The following is an 18,931-nucleotide window of genomic DNA, read 5'->3' as shown; positions in this document are numbered from 1 at the left end:
GAAAGTGTTGTTAATGGTTATGATAATGATAGGTTATAGACAGCCCAAGCATTAAATATTTGTTTTTGTTTTTGGAAAAAGTCAAAAAGTCAGAAATGTCTAAACTCACCTCCACCGGAAAAATCAAGTCGGTATATACGCGTTTACGTAATATTATCTCATTGGATGATCGCGTTCCAGGTAGCCTGAAAGATAACAACATACAACATCTGAGACTATTTTATATACAGTTACATACCAACTTATACATTATATTTTACATAAATTGATAGATAGATAACAACTATTTTCCCACACCGCATACGAGAGCGACGACTTGCAAAATGAGCAATAGTAGTGGTAGTAGATTACCTATAGCCAGACCAGGTCAATTTGGTTTATCAAGTAGTACAAATGGTACACCTTCTTCTTCATCATTTTCCTTAAGAGCAAGTACAAGTAATTTAGGTAAAAGAGGTGCAGGAGAAGCTGGATTGGAAGGTAAGCATTGAAGGCAGTGGTGGCTGGGTCTTTTGTACTATAGTTGACGATGATAATGAATGAATGAATGCTTACAATTGATTTATTTGACGTTTGTATAGATTTAACATCGATGAATAGACAAATAGATTCATTAAATTATAAAAATCAAAAATTAGAACGTAATATACGTATATTACAAACACAAGAACAAGAATTTGAATCTAAAATTGAAGAACAAAGAAACGAAATTGAAAGATTAAAAGCTGAAAGAAGAAATTTACATGATGGTGAAAAGAAAGAAAGACAAGTGGGTGAAGAAAGAGAAAGAGATTTTTATGATGATCGAGTAAGTTTTCTTTCTTTTTGATTGTATTGATCATTGATTATACGTAGATGATCAAAATAGATGGATTTGAGCTGTATCTAAAGTTAATTTACTAATTAAGATTGATTAATCATATTGCATTTATAGAAACGATATACAGATGAAATAAGTAATTTAAGAAATACAAAATCAAATATAATGAATGAATTAGAAAGTTTAAAATCTGAACATCGAATAATTTTAGGTAAATATACATCATTAAAATCAAATGCGAATTCAGAAATTTCATTATTAAATTCAAGAATAATAGAATTAGAAAATCAATTAAATCAATTAAAATCTTGGGAAAGAAGAGCACAAAGTTTATCAATTGAATTAGAAGAAGAAAGAAGAAAAAATGAAGAAAAACATGAAAAGGGTCAATTAGATAATGAAAATAGAAGAATTGATGATACATTACAGAAAGAAGTGAAACGTACGTGTTTAGTCATATCAATATTAGCCGTTTAAGGATGATGGCCGAGATCTCATCATGCTAATTTGATTTAAATGTTCTTTATTCCCCTTTACAGGTCAATCACTTAATATGGCTACTATATATAGAGAAAATGAATCCCTTAAATCTGAGGTTGTGGAATTACGTCAAAAGAGAAAAGAATCTGAAGTAGCTGAAAGAAAAGCAAAACTTGATGAGAAAGAATTAAAAGATCAAATCAGAATATTACAAGAACAATTAGAAAGATCAAGGAGGGATATGGAGTGAGTTATGAACTAGCTGGAAACAACTTTTTTGGCATTTATAGCTGACATTTATTTTAGTTCATTAACCCAAACATTCCCTGCATCATCTTCTTCATCGTCCTCATCAACACCAGATAAAACATCAGATGAAACTTTAAGAGTTAGATTATCGACTTTATCAGATTTACATAATCAAGCTACATCAGATTTAGCAACAAAAGATTCACAATATAGAGAATTACATCAAAGGTTTACTGATTTAGCACAAAATTCACAAATTACCATATCACAATTTACAAAACGTGCTGAAGAAGCTGAAAGAGAATTAAGATGGGCGAAAGAAGGTAGAAATTCTGCTGAAAAAAGAGAAAATTTAGCTAAGATGGAAATTGAACGTATAAGGGTTTTTGTGAGTGTTCTTTCTAAAACTTCTGCATACTCTAAATGGGATAAGGCACAATGACAGATAGAATTGACCGTGAGTTTTTCATACTGTTCATAGGGCTCAAGCAAATCTATGCCCGGTGGTATGATTTCAGACCAATCTGCTAAAGTTGCAGAATTAGAAAGTCTAGTAGAATTGTATAAATCTGAATTAGATAGTATATCGAGGGATTCAAGAGAGACCGAAGAGAGAATTGCACAAGGTATGGGTTTAGTCAAAAGTAGCGATTTGGATGAAGCAAAGAGTAAAACAGAGAGATTGCAAGAGGGTGAGTAAATTTTGCGATCAGAGGGTACAATTAACGTGATGTAAATACTGATATGATTTTTGTTTTGTTCGAAAATGATAATATCAGATATTCAATCATTAGAATCTACAATAACAGAATTAACATCAGCAAATACAAGATTGGATGGTGAAGTAAATGATTTAATGCGTAGAGTTGCATCAGGTGAATATAATCCTAATGTAGAAAGGGTGTTGGAATTTAAAGATAGTCCATCAAACAGAATTATGGCTGTCAGAACACAAACTTTAATTGATTTACAAAATGAAAATAATGAATTATTAGAAAAATTGAAAGAATTAGATGAAATTATAAGTAGTAACTCTCCTTCTTCTTCCACTTCAAATGTCCAACCAGCAGAGCAGAAAAGAGAAGCGTGTGAACAAGCTACAGTACCTAGAAGTAGTTTTGATAGATTAAAGAAAGAAAAAGAAGATTTAGAGAAAAATCATGAAAAAAGATTAATGAGATTAAAAGAGGTAAATTGTTTCATTCTTTATGATTTTTGAGACTATTTCTCTTTGGTAACAACGAATTAATTGTTCTGATTTTTATCTAGATATTCGGATCAAAATCTAAAGAATTTTTAGAAGCTGTATATTCATTATTAGGATGGAGAATTAAATTTGATGAATCTGGATTAGATATAAAATTAACTTCAATGTATGCACCAAAAGGTAAATCTGGTTTAACTCTTAAATTCGTTTCAAATGAAGGTCATTTCGGTACAATGCAAATGTCAGGTATGATGTCAAGAGGTTTAGAAGAATCAAGACATTTTTGGATCGTTGAAAGACAATCTGTTCCTGGTTTTTTGGCTCAAGTTACTACTGAAATGTTTGAAAAGACTACTGTGAGTTTTAAAGGTCGTAATCAACAAAGATTTTGAGGCTGATTTATCTTATCCATCAGATCGGCAGAGCTGCTGGTTATGTTGGTTTAGAGTAGGATGTTTATCTTGATCACTCAAGGAAGATATATGTGTAAAGAACCTAGCAGTATGACTATTTATAAACTGTACAATGGACTCTAAGATATACAGCCATTGGACAATACTATAATAATTCCCGCTCATAGACACAGATATCAATGTCGCATTCATGTTATTGTCTCATAATGCATGAGTATATGAACTCTGATATCTAATCGTTACATTATATTGTATCTTCTTCAGATTTTACATTTCTCCACACTCTGTTATTCTAACCATTAACTTAGGTCTAAAAACAATCAGGCAAGAACAAATAAGCGGTCATTCGAATGTTACACACAAGTGTTTTTGACGTCACTTACCTATTGTTGGCTCCGGTAGGTACATTTTCGATCTTTCTAACTGTTAATAAACCATCTATAACTCTACCAAATACACAATGTTTACCGTCTAAAAATTCTGCTGGTGCACAGGTTATGAAGAACTAGATTGGTTTGAACAAAGTTAGCTACAGCTTTATAATATTATCCCAACTCACTTGACATCCATTTGTACCTGGACCTGAGTTAGCCTACAGAATTGGGAAAAAAATGGTAATTAGCATTGATACTATATCCATCTATATGATATGCTTGTATTATAGCTCTTTTCGGACTCTTGAGGGAAATTTTGATAAAACGGAGCAAATTATTTGGTCAATCGGGGAAAGTAGAAACTTACCATACTCAATAAACCTGGACCAGTGTGTTTCACTTTGAAATTCTCATCTTCAAATTGAGCACCATATATAGAGAATGAACCTGTTCCATCATTACGTATAAAATCACCTCCTTGAACCATGAATGATGGGATGCTAAGGGACATTTATGACGACTTGTTAGCATCATATCAGACTCGCCTGAAAAGTTAGACTATAATTTCTCTACTTACACTCTATACAATGGCATAACAAAATAATCCATAATCTATTGATTAGCTATTGACAAGATTATTCCCTTTCAGTAACCAACATACCTGTGAAAAGTGGCTTTCTTGTAACCTTGCGGTATAGAGTTGACTCTGAATGTATATTCAATCAGCTATCATAATGACGAGCTTTATTAAAGATAGCTGGCTGCTCGACGTACCTATGTTCACCTGTACATAATTGTCTGAAATTCTCTGCTGTCCTATACAGGAAGATGAATCGAATGAGCTCATGTTGAAATGTCCGATTTATCAAAATCACTTGAAGGTAATCTTACTTCGGCGTTATGTCACTGAACAATTCTAATAATATGAATGGTAGAGTTAGCTTTCTTTTTCGTTGATTATTCGTCATTATGAAGAAGGAATATACTCTATTAACTTACCTATTTTTATCCTTCCCGCAGGTGTTTCACCAATACTAACATCGAAGAAAACTATAGGTCTCGTTACTCCTGCTGGTGCATCTAGTGAAGAAGCCATACTGTCTGTTATTACTGTTGTTATTGTGTCTAGATAGCAAGAAAAGAAGAGGAATGTAGAGCTTAAGATATACATTTTAGGTGGACCAGAAGTATGGACTCTCGAGAGATGGAGGTGAGTGACATATCGTAAACATCGTTCGCTTCAATTGCGGTGATCGCCGCTCAAAGCGAACAAACGCTTAAATGACATGGGAGAAAATCGATTAAACTCTTTCTTGAGATATTAGCAAAGTCACAGATAGAGGTGCGAGTAGGGTAGGATGTATACTCTGCTATTATGGTTCTATCTTTATTCGTCAAATATCATTCATATAGAGGCAAGAATCATCAAGATATATAGATCAAGATGGCTCCAAAAGCTAAACAAAGGTGAGTTTGCTATTCAGTCTTCAAGCATTAAATAGATTATAGAAAGGAGGTTGGACGCGTACATTCAAGGCTCAGAGTGGTTCCTGCAAATTTCAACATAATGCTGTTAAAGCCCCAAGCAAATATAGAGGAAAAGTTATAGATTTTTTAGACTCAAAACTTAGCACAAATATTTGGATAGCTGGTCCATGAAAGGATTCTCGAGAAGAGCAAAGCTAAAATAACAACTTGTTACGCTTTTTGTAGACGAATATTGGTCAAATTAGTATCTACAGCACTTACAGGATACTTTTACACAACTTCTAGAATTAGAGTTTCAGATAAATTGGCTAAAATCAAATATGATCCAATTGGTGAGTATGATGAGGATTTTATATTTCCCCTGGTGATATTGGGGGAAAAAAAAACGTATATCTAAAGAGGGAAAATGAGTGATTCTCGATCAAATAGCTAATGCCTATGATTTTCGTTTATATTACAGTGAAACGACATGTCCTCTTCACTGAAACCAAGATAAAATAGTTTACCTTTTGAAGACAGACCAATGGCATATAGATGATCCCATTTTAGAAGTAGAGGTGCATGGGGGGAATAGAGATGAAGTAGTTCAATATATAGGAATTACCCCAAATCAACAAGATAAAATTCAACGACAAATCATCACTATTAATCGGTAGTTCACAACTCAAAATATATCATGCATATTATACCCTTCTGGTTCATGACTTATTGTTGATCATCCCACTTCCCACGTATAAGAACTATCAAACTACCTTGAGGTATCTGATCTTTAGCAGATTTAGATAATTCAAGTTGGGTAATTTGTCTTTCTCCATCTGGTATAGGATATAGAGATAATAGACGTAGTGTCTATGAAGACAGGGATGCATTAGCTTAATTCATTTTGTTGAGGTGAAATCAGAATAAATCAAACGTGGTGCACTTACTTGAGTTGGATCATTGTTATTTGATGATCTTTTCACTTGTCCACGTTCAATGATCAAATCAAGTATTTTACCTATAGGCATATCCTATTAAATGGTTAAAATGATAAGTTGTGTGATATCAGTCTTCAAGCACTAATATTTTTATAGTAACAGACTCGGCACTCTAATGAGATATTTCCACTCAACTCACATGACTAACCCAAGCTCTATTTGGTTTTTCTGTTTTAATATCCGATTTTCCAATTACTTTCCAATTTTTCACTTTATTTTGTGTTAAATCAATCTGCCATTCGAAAAAAACTCTTTCGATAGATTCTGACAGTGTAGAAGAACCTTTATTCAATGGTTCCGAAGTCATACGGATTTTCTTCAAATGAATATCCCATAATTTTTCAGCTTTACTTTTTGCTTTAGGTTTTATTGGTTCAACTTGAACTTCTACTACTTTAGGTTGAGGTATGTTAGGTGATGATGCTTCAGATGATGATATTGTTGTCTGTGATTGTTTTTGAGTATGTAAGCTTGTTGATGCAGTATTTGAGGGATCTTTCGACTCCAGTTTTTGTCTTATATCAACATCTTTTCCTGGAGGTGGTTTAGGTATAATTCTATCTTTATATTCAGGAAATTGTTTTGATATCAATGCTTTTGCTTTTAATCTTCTTTCTAAAAATGCATCATGTCTTACATTATGATCTAATGGTGCTGTACAATTATGCGATATTTGTAATCTATGTCTATATGTTTGTATATTGAGTTATAACACCGTCAGCTTCAATCAAGAATATAAAAATATCAAATTACTGTGATATATATAATATAGGGTTTTGATTTCCTTCTGGGAGTACAGCTAAATCAACTTATAAGAGATCTTACAATTCCAACCAAGACACACAAGATAAGAAAGTCGTAGTCATACAAAAGTAATCCTACTTTACTTACTCTACGCAATATGCTCTTTGACATCCAGTACATCTAATTTCTTTTGCTATTTCTTCTTTCCCACTTAATCCAATACCAGCAATAGATTCAATTGATTCTCTCTCACATCCACTAAATCCACATAACTTTTTCCCTCTATTTAATTTTCCAGGTTTAGAATATGATGTACTTCCTTCTAGTGATTTTATGAGACATTGATGTAAAGGTGATGATATATGTTCTTTACAATATACTAATGAACATTCTTGACATGTAAAAGGTAAGAAATCCACCAAGGAACATAATGTACATTTTGATCCTTGTGATATGATTGACATGGCTCACAGGGAAGTTGAGTAGAAGAAAATTGGTTAATTTGTAGTTGGTTTTTATGGAGCTTCAGAAGTCAGGCTATATTTCAGAATGCCTAGTATGAAGTGATGCCTAGAGCTTGTCTCTTCTGACGTACGATGGGATATTTATGGGAATGGGAAGCAAATACAAAAACGATGTTAAGCGATTCCAATTAACTATCCAACATAGTGGACATGACAAGTGGAGGCTCACTACGCGTAAATGGGAATGCTTGTAACAACTTGAAATGCTAGTAACATATATCTCATTATGCTATCTGCTTGGTCTTGTCCTACACAAACATTGTGAATTTACACATATGCATAAAATATATGGGTTGACATGATCATGATGGATTTCGTTATTTTTACTCTATATCGCACACTTGTATTGATTTTTTTGTGTCTATATTACAATTTGAACATTACTCGATTATTTCGTTAAACGGCATAACACAAGATACACAACACCCCTTTACCAGCTTAAGCAGGAGTAGCAATTCCACTAACTTGACCACTGACACCACCACTTATACTTCCACTACCATTAGTCTTCTTCGTACTTTTACCTATACCCATACCCATTCTAACTAAAGTTTCTATACTTGCTCTACCATTCTGTATTAAATCTTCATCGAATTTCATTGCTCCTTTCTCAAAAAGGCAAACAATAGTTGATCCACCTGAAATAATAAACATAAAGTCAGCTTATGTTGATCGTTGTATCATCAATAAGCTTAATGGTGCTTGTTGAACTCACCGAAAGCAAAGTAACCTAATTCATCTGCTCTATCGATTTCTTGCCCTTCCTCAACGGTAGTCAAGATACTTCCAACCACTATAGTCATCAAAGTCCATCAGTTATTGTTCCACTACATCACTGTTTAGCTTGTTAGAATCTTACTCACTCATCGCACCGACCCATACAGTCATAACTAAACCAAACTCTTCACTTTGTATAGGTACTATCTTTCTTACGTTTTCACCATAAACATCCAAGGTAGTTCTAATAGCTTGAGGATTGACTGTATAGTATTCACCATCAATCATAGTCATTTTATCAATTTTACCTTTTACAGGCGAATGGAATCTATGGTAATCTTGAGGTGCAAGTCTATTTTTCGACATACAAAATCAGTCATAACGCTTTGAGTTTAAAAAAATAACGAATTTCTCACCTGAAAATAGCTAAACCACCACCTTCATATCTATCCGCTACATCTTTATAATTTGGACCTAATAATCTAGATACAGTAAATTCTCTACCTTTGATCCATATTTGTGTAGCTTCGTTAACAGTTTCAAAAGCCATCATCCTACAATCTGCACAAGAAACCAATCTATTTTCGTTTCCTGGTTCTTCAACTGGTCTAGCGTCAGGTTTCAATTTTCTATAGAAGAATTCATTGAAATTCTTAAATGAATCTAATGGATCTAGAATTTCGTTGGTATCGAGATTATGGAAAGCGATGAATCCAGGTATATCAACTGCTGATGAAGGCGAATCATACTTCAGACCTTGTTTGACTGATAGAGACTTGAGTAATTTTCGAGCTAAATGGTGTAGTGATTGAATTCGTTAGCTGAGTCACTCTCCTAATCAATCCCTGCTTAGCTGCTATTTGTGTACTTACCCCTTACACTGTGCATCTGACCTTTTGCACCTTTATACAGAACTCTAATACCCAATCGGACATATACCTATCAAGCCCAAAAATGATCAGCCCTGTACAATGACACAAATCTTTACGAATAAGGCGATACTTACGGCCATTTTCTCTTCCTGTAATTGACCAGTTCTCCTATCTTGAACAAGGATATTTGCACTGTTTGCACCTAAAGCATAACTTCCAATGGCAACTTTGTTTACAATTTTACTTAGGAATTTCCTTTGAGCTTGTGAAGAAGTAACATAATTTGCTGTAACGATTCTATCAACTCTTGACCAATCTGCTGATGCACAAACTGCTAGATGAGTTACAATATCTTGTTCAGACTTTTTACCTAATCTTGGTCGGTGACATAATGGACATGTTTTAATATTTATAATTCTTTCTCTTTCATCTACAGGAGATTCAGTATCCATATCTTCTGCTTCTGAATATGTTATTGATCCAGGTGTTAAATTACCTCCATCTCCTCCATCCTCATAATCACCATTATTGTTATTGTTATTGTTATTGTTGTAATTCACTGCTCGAGTTGTTCCATCTAAAGAAGCTGTTCTTTCAACTTTAACAGCGGGAACATTCGACTCCCTTCTTCCAGATATAGGTTGGATGTTACCGGCAACATCGTCACCATCTTTCGCTGCTCCATCTTGATTCTCAGGTCGACTCCTTTCGATATGTTTAGCTAACTCGTCAGGATCTACTCCAGCAGAAGCGGCGATGTTTCCTTGGGGCCCAGTGGTGGCTAAGCCTTCTCCTGCTGGTTGAGCTGCTACGGCAGGTGTAGCTTGTCCAGAAGCATTAAGTCCAGAAGAAACAGCGTCATCTTCTGAGACTTTCTCTTTTTCTGAGCGAGATTTGGTCACCTCTTTTTCCAAGCAGTGAATAACTTGTTCTATAGTCAATTCATCTTTTTCAGCTGATTTACCACAACTGGAGAAATAACCCTCAATAGTTCGACGAGTAAGGGTGGAGCCAAGGGAATCAAGCATCGCGGTGAGCTCAGTGTAAGACATACAGCCTGAATCATCGGCGTCGTATTGAGTGATGTATTGACGCCAGAATCGTTGCCGTAAGGCGTCATACGGCTCATATTTGGCTCGAACAGTAAGCTTGGGTGAGTGTTTTGCTTCCCAAGACATGTCTTTTTCCGTTTGCAAGTTAAGCTGTGGGAGATGTTAGCGTATACTTGCCATATATCAAAGCAGACAAACTCACAGTGAATTCTCGCATTTCGTGTTTACCATCGACCTCTTTGTCATAAAGTCCAGTTTCAGGATGGGGTTTAGGAGCGTCCGCGATAAGTTCGCTTAAAGGCAGTGTAGCAGTTCCGACCATATCATTACCCGAAACCTATTGTATTGTTAGCTTTTGCGTGAACAACGGCTGGCACAGCTCACCTTGTCCCAATCCAAGACTGCGAATTGCATCGTGTAAGAGCTTTCATGTCTTCTGACATGATAAAGTAGCTTTTCATCCCATGTAGGATTGAGAGAATGTCTGATCACTCTAGTTCGGAATACCTTCTTTCCAAACGATATAACCACGAATGGATCCATATCAAAGGAAAACTTGAGAGCTGAAACATCGTATGATCAGCTTATACCTACGCGCTACAGACCAAATCAGCTGACTTACCATTCTTCAATTTTGGTAAATCCTCTGCACCTTTAATTTCAAGAATAACAATACCTAAAACTTCTTTACCTTGACTAGCATTAAAATTGAAACCTCTAGATTTCTTCTTCTCAATTGTTTGACTTTGACTTGATGATCCTGCTCTACTTTTATTTCTCTTGAACAATGGTCTACGTGATTTCGTTCCGCCAGGTGTAACCATACCAGGTGTACTGACGGTTGAATCTGCTGAACTACCTTTGATCATAGGAGGCGAAGTGAAATAATCACTTTGAGAACCAGTTTTAGATGGTGATTTAGGTCCGGGAATCGAAGGTGTAGGAGCTAATAAACCTCCACTATCTCTTTTCCCGCTTGGTCGTTGTGTTTTTGATTCTGATAAACCAGCAGTCTGCTCACTTGTCCCTACTATGGCATTTTCAACGAAAGAAGGTGATTCACTGATCTTAGGTGTTTCTTGTTCATCCTCATCTAGAGCATCCTCAAACTCATCAGAAGAGGAGCTTGATATACCATCGTCAGAAAGAAGGTCTTCGTCGTCATCCGCTTCATCATCATCTTCTGATTCCACTGGTTTTGGTTGGCCTGCGACAGGAACAGTTTTGTGGCCACCTGTCATAGAAGAAACGATACCTGATACGGTAGATGCGACCATGGAGGTTGGTCTAGCCATAGCAGATGGTTTGACAGGGTCTTCTTGTCTCATTACGACAGTACCGATACCTTTGTGCTGTGGAGAAATAACACGTCACTTAGCATGTGCCTCAACCCTGACGCATTGAAGCATTGGTAAAAACAGCTACGGCACTTACTGCAGGAACACCAAGTACACCAATCGCATTTCTTCCCACATTCGATTGCTCAACAAGTGAACCATAAACTCTTCTGACCTTTTTCAAAGCATCCTCTGTACCAGTAGCATCCTTTGGAGGTACAAAACCAATCTGGAAAGAGACTGAACCTGATACAGAAGATTTCCGACGTGTAGATCTAAGTCTTTGTGTATGAAGCTGTAGATCCATGTGTCAGCTGTGCGATAGGGCTATAGAAGGGTCAACTTACAGGGATGTTATCGTGCCAAAGATGTATCTCTCCACCGGTAAACCACTTTTCAACAGGTATAGCTAATTCGCCCATATACTCTTTTCGCACCAAATCCTGGAGGGAAATTTATGGACATGAGCCGAGAGTCTACTACAATGATTTAGTCAAAGCTCACCTTATCCCAAAGAACACATTCTATACCTCTTCCGCCGATGACACCTGTCATACTAAGATAAATGGGGAAATCAAAAGTACTTGTTTCAGGAGGAAAAGTGGGATCTAAACTTTTCTTTACAACTTTGGTTGTATATCGGGATGATGGAGGCATGAGCAAAGTGAGGAATCTGTATATAGTAGTGTGGGTCATGAGCATATATTGATTTTCTCATTCCGACACAGAGTATCTTGGGAGTTGTGATCAATGACTTACGGATCTGAAGTACCACCTCTATCTTTAGCTATTAGATTCTTCGCTGAAACTACTCTTACTCTAAGATATGCAGCAGGTTCTTCACCTTCTAAAGGTTTTCGTGGACCTCTAGCAGCAGAAGCGATCTGTGCAGGTGTCATACCAGTTCCATCAGAATTTAAATGTTGATGTCTCGATTGTTTTCTTCTTCTACCAAATTTTTTGCTCCTGGTTGAAGCAGAAGAGATTGAATCAGAATGTACTAAAGTATTGTTACTTGATGAATTGGTTGTATTATCCATATCTGGTGGACCAGGTGAAGGTGCTCTAGATGATCTGCTGAATGTAGAAGCAGCCATTTTTAACGGCTTAGAAGCTAGTCGCTTAAGACGTGGATGTGATTTGGAAGGTGTTGTTCCATCAGAAGTTGAAGGATTATTATCGGCATTCGCCAAAGCAGCTTCTATAGCCGGCATTTTTGAAAGAACAGCCAGAACTATACGATACCAGTATCGATAGGTCGAAGGGAATGTTGAAAGGTGATAAAGGTTGAAGAATGAAATAGAGCGCTTTCTCCTCGAGGCTGATGGGTTAATATAGGGAATTGAATGCGAATGAAATTGAACGTGGGGTAGTTGAAGAACCGTGCTTTCGAGGATGACGTGGAAAATGTGTATGATGTTTGCTAAAAAGTCCTTGTTTCGTGTATCAAAGGAGGGTCGTGGATTATACAGTTTGGATATCTATGTGAATAGGTGGTTAATTGGAAAAGCATAGATCGCAACATATTGTTGTTCGGGACCATAAAAGATTATATACTAAATCGCTAGATCAGAGTGAATTAGCGATGCTATAACACGCGTGCAACATGCAACATGCAACTTAACAACAACATAGCCTACTAGCATAGCATACGAGGTTCCTGAACAGCGATTAATGTAAAATCAAACTTATCTCAAACGGTGAGTGACGTCTTGGCCTATTACGAATTGTTCTAATCTTTCCCGTTTCCGTACCTTAAGCGATCTATACATCTATAATGTATACGAGTATCGTCTAATCTATCACACTGTAGTATGATAATTGGGCGGTCGCCGATAAAAATAGAATCACCTTGCTTTAATTTCCTATTTCATTAGATTTCCCGGTTAACTGGAACTTAGCTGAATAACCGGAGTTTGGAATGTATCAAATGTCTGTTTCTGGATTAGTTGTAAATGTGTTTCTTGACAACTTGAAGATCCTTTGGGTTTTACAGAGTTTATCGTCCACCTTCATATCTGTCGATCTCAAGGCAGAACTAGCAGAATTTAGCGGTATATAAGAGACAAGATGGCTCCTATCGCTCATCCACCTCTTACACCTTTTGGATCAGCTTTAGCAGGTGCTTTGGGATCAGTATTCGCTAACGCGTGAGTTTGAATTATTTTGATCATCCAGTATGAAGTATGCTCATGACACTCACTGGTATTCATCACTCATTAGAGCTGTATATCCATTGGATACAGTGAAGACAAGACTTCAAGCTATAGACGAAGATGAAGATGAAGAGAATGAGAACGAGTCTTTACCTTTAACGAAAGACTCAACAAAGTCTAAAAGACAAGATAAGAGAGTCTCAACGATCAAGGGGTATCTGAAAGCAAGATTGAAGAAATGGGGTATGTTAATGCTGTTGATGCGTATATTGAGAACAGAAGGTTTGAGTGGCGCTTTTCATGGGTTTGGTGCAAGTATGATTGGAACTTTTTCCCAGCGTAAGTTTTAGTTTTCACTAATCTTGTTTAGGGATTTATGTCTGATTGCTTATTGATTTTGCAATTATAGAATTCGCATATTTCTTCTTTCATACTTTACTCAGAACATCATATCTACGTAGAATTCAAGCAAGATCACTTACTACAAATACAAAATCTAATAATTCAATAACATCTATATCGACTTCTATAGAATTATTATTAGGTGCAGCAGCAGGAGCATTAGCACAAATATTTACTATACCTGTTCAAGTCATTGCAACAAGACAACAATTATGGCAACCTGATTCTTTATCCAAGAATACTAATTCAAATGCTCCAAGTTTAATTGAAACTGCACAAGAAATTATTTCAGAAAATGGTTTAACAGGTTTATGGACAGGATTAAAACCTGGTTTAGTATTAACTGTTAATCCCGCTATAACTTATGGTACTTTTGAAAGATTAAAATCATATCAGCTATCAAAGAGAGGTTCTATCAATATCAACAATAACCATAATAATGGGAAATTAGGTGTAGCAGAATCTTTTTGGTTAGGTGTTTTAAGTAAAATGTTAGCTACTGTAGTTACTTATCCATATATCTTTGTGAGTGATATTGGAGCTTTTAACTACACGAGTACCGCACTAGCTGGGAATCGGCGTTGTTCAGAGATATAGTCGCTGATAATCATCGAATTTTCATTAATGTCGTACAGGCAAAAGTAAGATTACAAGCTAAAGCTACACCTGAAGAACTTCGATATGATGCTGAACATCCATCTAAAGGTAAACGACAAGATACTTCCAATTCAGCTTCTAACTCAGGCTTACAATTGGAAACCACCACTGATACCGAAGCCGCGTCAGAACACATGGAAAGTGTTGAGAATGATCAGAAACAAGAAGAAGATACTGCAGCAGCTGGTGTAACACCATCCTATGCCTCTGTAGCATCAGTTCCACCACCATCATTTGGATCAGCTACAATTGAATTACCAAAATCAGATTCTGAAAAGATAAAGATATCTAGACCTGAATTAAAGAATAAACAAAGTCATAAATATCATCATCATCATAAACATGCTTTATCATTATTAAAATCAGTTTATAAAGAACATGGTATAAAAGGTTGGTATAAAGGTTTAGGTGCACAAATTTTAAAAGCTGTTTTATGTCAAGGTAAGTTGGTTTTATATTTTCAATTTAATTTTGAATTGAATCTTCCTTCTTCCCCAGAACTTAAATAAATGACAAGTTTGAATCTGAATTGTATGACCATTGTATCTTGCTGACTATCAAAATTTACTATTCTGTTAGGTATCTTGTTCGTTTCTAAAGATCAATTCGAATCTTATTCTTGGTTATTGTTGGTTCTATTCAATAACTTCAAGAAAAAGTTGACTTTAAATAATTGATGTTAATTTGTTTCAAGTACATTAGGTTTCTATGAAGGACGCGAGAATTGAATATGGTGAAGAGAGGGATATCTATTTATTGTGTTTTATGTAATATGTATCTCCCATGTACGATATCACCGAAATGCAGTTTTCGTATATATGCATGTTTGTATTTTCGTTCGTTCAGACATCAAGTACAAAAAGGTTATAAATAAGGGTATACACATTGAAAAGGAAAGCATAGAATCTAAAAAATGAAGTTGAATTATTGTCAATTATATCTATATCAGATGAAATTCGGCGTAGGTCAAGGACGATAGAAGATGATATAATTAAGTACGTATGTAAGAGAAGAATCAGATAACACATAATCCTATCATTATAAACGATAATCCACTATTGCTCTACCTAACCTTTTGTAGTTGGACTGGAAATAACTTCAGCTAATCTTTCTAATTGACCATCACCACTTGCATCTTTACCATCTACAACATCTCTTATAAGATGCATAGTATTCTCCAAAGATCTTCTCCTATTTGAAGGTGATGTTTTGGTTGTACCTAATGAAGCATTTCTTGAATGTCCTCTTCTCCATGACATACCACCTCCACCAGGTGAAGATGGTGTACCAGGTGTACCAGGTGATTGTGGTGACATTGGTGAAGGTGTACTTGGTAATCCTGAGCCATGATTTGCTAAAGGTGAATCTAATATTGGTGATGTTATTTGATCATCAGGTGTATGCGGTGTCGTACCAGATGGTGAAGCTGGTTTCTCTTCGTCAGGATCAATTATATCAGGTGGTAATCTCTCGTTCTCGATATCACTCTTTCGTCTATTCGAGTGAAAAGAGTCAGTTAATGTATGAGAAATCGGATATGCAGCAACTCACGCATCCTCAAACCCTTGTATAGCTTCTTTGATGCCTTCGGCACCAGATGCGAGCATACCAGCAGGGAGAGTGTTGGACCCTGATATAGATTTGAGTTCTGATACTCTCTCGGATTCCTCTCTAATTGACGATAAAAATTCAACTTCATTGGTCGAGATTCCTACAGCAAACTCTGGAAAGCTTACCGTAACAAAGCGAACACTCGAGACATTCTGCCAACAGCCAAGATCTTGTTTTTGATGATTTGTCGTCTTTCGGCTGTGACGTCTTCCACTGAATCAAGGGTCAATCAGCACAAATTGACTCTCCTCGAACCAACAGTACTCACCCTCCGGTGTCTCTGGTGTGATTGCCATGGGCGTTTCCTCTTCTTCCTCTTCTTCCAGTTCCTCCTTGGTACAACAGTTGAGAATAGCGATAAGCATGTCGGTGACTGGACAAAGTCAGCTTGCTGTCCTCATACAGAGACAATCACCTTGATGCGGACTTACTTTTCTCTCCAACGAAGGGTAAACTCCAAGTAAACACATCCATGAAGTTAGGTAACCAATAAGGATGAGGTGTACAGTTGAATTGACGGATGCTACAGACGGAGGTCAGTTGATTGTTGATTCAGAGAGAACGGAGGCCAACTCACTTCATCACGTTTGACTCGTATTTCAAGACAGCTGCTTTGTTTGAGTATACATCGAGATAATTGGGAGCAGAGAAAATGGTCATAACTGAAGGGAATCCGGTTGTCTTGGTTTTTCGATACATTCGATAACTATCCATCCTCTTTAGCATAAATCCTCTACAGACTTCTGTGACTTGACTCACCCCGCATCTTGCGCTTCGTGGGCACGAATGATGGATAACAGATTGTTCCTCTCTAAGAACTGACAAGCAGCATTATACCTGTTATCGATCTATGTCAGCTATTTGGTAGTGATTATACACGAAATAGCTGACTTACGTGAAAAAATAACTACAACCTCTGACGTGGTTATGTATAAAGGTATCATTTGTCTTCTCTGAACCGAAATCTTCCAATGGATCTGCCCATAAGATATCACACATTAATCCTGAAGTAGGTGGTTCTCTGAATCGGTTGATCTGAAGTGGGCCAGTAAATGGTCAGCTTGACAGGAAACATGTTCTTGAAAAGGCTGAACTAGCGCTTACAGCTCGTAGATCATCAAGGGTATGGAGTTCAGGGGAGAGACCACCGTGAATACAAAGGAACTGTTTGTTCATTATAGCAGCTAAAGGTAAATTACAGAAACTTTCCATACATGCATTATATACGGTTTCTGAATATTTGTGTTTACCTGAGAGTTCAAGAAGGTCAGCTGGATTGTATGTAGCAAAGTTGGTTCGCATGGTTAAGCTTACATTCGAGTTTGAATGTGAAGTAATCTGTTAAATGTCGACATTCATGGTTACCACGCAAGAGGAAAAGGGTATCGGGATACCACATTTTCAATGACCAAAGATACAATACACACTGTAAATCAAACACATAAGCTGGTTGTCATTACAGTCCTGAGAACAGTGAGCTTACCTCAATTGAGAAATACCCTCGATCTACATAATCACCTAAGAATAGATAACGTGTTTCGGCTGGATTGCCCCCTACTTCGAAGAGTTTCATAAGATCATACTGTAAAGTGAAACAAGACTATGAGCTTTCTGCCTACAGCACAACCTTTCTGATGCAGCTCACGTATTGTCCATGTATATCTCCACAGACTATTGAGAGGTGACATGTTAGCTATGATCGACCACCTTGCTTAGAAGAAGACAAGACTAACCAGTAATAGGAGCATCAACCTCCAACAAATTAGGCTCATTCCTTAAAACCTCACCACCCCTTTGGGAACAGAAGAATATCAGCCTCATATACTTCGCTACTAATCTATGCTTCTTGAACTTACTTCTCTAAAATGTACAATGCTTGTTCTTCTGTCAATCTACCCTCTCGATAAAAGTGATTTTTCAAGAAAGCGATATCCGGTTTACTTTTATCTGTTTTCGAGAAGAACTGTTCTTCTGTAGGTAAATACATTGCTGGAGCTTGTACCTGTTGAATGGATTACATGTCAATAGGATGATACTTTATGGATGCCTTTAAACGAATAACGCTAAAAAAACAGTTGTCCACTGAATGTCGGAATTGGATCGCGAACACGAAAGTGAGATTACAGCATGATAGAGTGTTGGGACATGTTCATAGTGGTAATCAAGGTATTCCTCCACTATCTGGTCCTGCTAATCCTGTCCAACAATTGAAATGCAGCTTCATCGCCAGATTACAGGTTCAAACTTCTTCAATTTTTGCTTCTTCCTCGGCTGCACCCATCGCCACTCATCACACGACCGGTGAATCGACTTACATCTTTAACCACTCTCTCTGTTGTGCTAACAACATCACCATTCTCCAATTGATGTTGAGTGAAATCAATTTCCGGTATAATCAAATTCGGACGATTGGTTATAGCCGCCATGGCATTTGCCTTTTGAGCTGATGGAGTGGTCATGGCGTGGAGCTGGTGGAGAGGTGGAGAGAAGGAGGAGATTGAATCTGAAGTAGAAGCTGTCCAACCTGATAATCGATGAGCAGTTGGTAATGGACCTTGAGTAACGATCTGACCCGTAGTTGACAGTCCTGATGAATTGGAAGAAATCAAAAGTGGAGAAGCACAAAAAAGGATTAACTGAATGAATTAAATTGGTCGTGTAGAATATATCCTTATAGTGCGGTGTGTGCATATATTGCTAAAGTTAAAGCTTAAAGCTATGACACGCGCAAAGAGTGCTTACCTCACTAGTGTAGAGTGGGGCCCTTTTCATTTGATACCAGTTAACCAATTAGACGCGCCTCAAAGTGAAATGACGACATAACACCGCATATCCCCGCCGGTATCTATAG

The 18,931-nt window shown here is 36.7% G+C and overlaps 6 protein-coding genes across 6 annotated transcripts; 2 read left to right on the top strand and 4 right to left on the bottom strand.

Annotated features, from left to right (window-relative positions):
* Positions 1-323: 323 nt before the first annotated feature.
* On the top strand, positions 324-3,207 carry L201_001619 (uncharacterized protein; the record flags this gene model as incomplete). Its single annotated transcript, XM_066217407.1, has 9 exons — positions 324-480; positions 582-808; positions 935-1,262; positions 1,360-1,546; positions 1,607-1,937; positions 2,031-2,241; positions 2,329-2,738; positions 2,819-3,112; positions 3,172-3,207. 9 exons carry the CDS (start codon positions 324-326, stop codon positions 3,205-3,207), a joined length of 2,181 nt encoding a protein of 726 aa, XP_066073504.1.
* A 229-nt stretch (positions 3,208-3,436) lies between these two features.
* On the bottom strand, positions 3,437-4,639 carry L201_001618 (peptidyl-prolyl cis-trans isomerase H; the record flags this gene model as incomplete). Its single annotated transcript, XM_066217406.1, has 8 exons — positions 3,437-3,479; positions 3,553-3,674; positions 3,729-3,761; positions 3,911-4,043; positions 4,205-4,249; positions 4,318-4,359; positions 4,435-4,459; positions 4,543-4,639. 8 exons carry the CDS (start codon positions 4,637-4,639, stop codon positions 3,437-3,439), a joined length of 540 nt encoding a protein of 179 aa, XP_066073503.1.
* A 1,097-nt stretch (positions 4,640-5,736) lies between these two features.
* L201_001617 (uncharacterized protein) lies at positions 5,737-7,216 on the bottom strand (the record flags this gene model as incomplete). The annotated part of the gene is made up of 4 exons (XM_066217405.1): positions 5,737-5,880; positions 5,958-6,041; positions 6,148-6,694; positions 6,900-7,216. The coding sequence occupies 4 exons, from the start codon at positions 7,214-7,216 to the stop codon at positions 5,737-5,739; spliced, it is 1,092 nt and encodes a 363-aa protein (XP_066073502.1).
* A 498-nt stretch (positions 7,217-7,714) lies between these two features.
* L201_001616 (phosphatidylserine decarboxylase) lies at positions 7,715-12,468 on the bottom strand (the record flags this gene model as incomplete). The annotated part of the gene is made up of 13 exons (XM_066217404.1): positions 7,715-7,914; positions 7,992-8,069; positions 8,140-8,345; positions 8,410-8,785; positions 8,866-8,932; positions 9,000-10,067; positions 10,120-10,254; positions 10,302-10,480; positions 10,540-11,269; positions 11,352-11,549; positions 11,602-11,697; positions 11,759-11,927; positions 12,014-12,468. 13 exons carry the CDS (start codon positions 12,466-12,468, stop codon positions 7,715-7,717), a joined length of 3,957 nt encoding a protein of 1,318 aa, XP_066073501.1.
* An 856-nt stretch (positions 12,469-13,324) lies between these two features.
* On the top strand, positions 13,325-15,146 carry L201_001615 (uncharacterized protein; the record flags this gene model as incomplete). Its single annotated transcript, XM_066217403.1, has 5 exons — positions 13,325-13,404; positions 13,478-13,749; positions 13,820-14,337; positions 14,448-14,910; positions 15,049-15,146. The coding sequence occupies 5 exons, from the start codon at positions 13,325-13,327 to the stop codon at positions 15,144-15,146; spliced, it is 1,431 nt and encodes a 476-aa protein (XP_066073500.1).
* Positions 15,147-15,536: 390 nt separating this feature from the next.
* L201_001614 (serine/threonine-protein phosphatase 2B catalytic subunit A1) lies at positions 15,537-18,539 on the bottom strand (the record flags this gene model as incomplete). The annotated part of the gene is made up of 15 exons (XM_066217402.1): positions 15,537-15,963; positions 16,021-16,140; positions 16,206-16,293; positions 16,349-16,453; positions 16,512-16,603; positions 16,658-16,786; positions 16,840-16,917; positions 16,976-17,115; positions 17,185-17,330; positions 17,395-17,506; positions 17,564-17,662; positions 17,726-17,751; positions 17,814-17,872; positions 17,937-18,082; positions 18,396-18,539. The coding sequence occupies 15 exons, from the start codon at positions 18,537-18,539 to the stop codon at positions 15,537-15,539; spliced, it is 1,911 nt and encodes a 636-aa protein (XP_066073499.1).
* Positions 18,540-18,931: the final 392 nt, after the last annotated feature.

The sequence above is a fragment of the Kwoniella dendrophila genome, chromosome 2 (genome assembly GCF_036810415.1).
Source record: "Kwoniella dendrophila CBS 6074 chromosome 2, complete sequence".
Classification (NCBI taxonomy): domain Eukaryota; kingdom Fungi; phylum Basidiomycota; class Tremellomycetes; order Tremellales; family Cryptococcaceae; genus Kwoniella; species Kwoniella dendrophila.
This window is presented reverse-complemented; position numbering and strand designations above follow the sequence as displayed.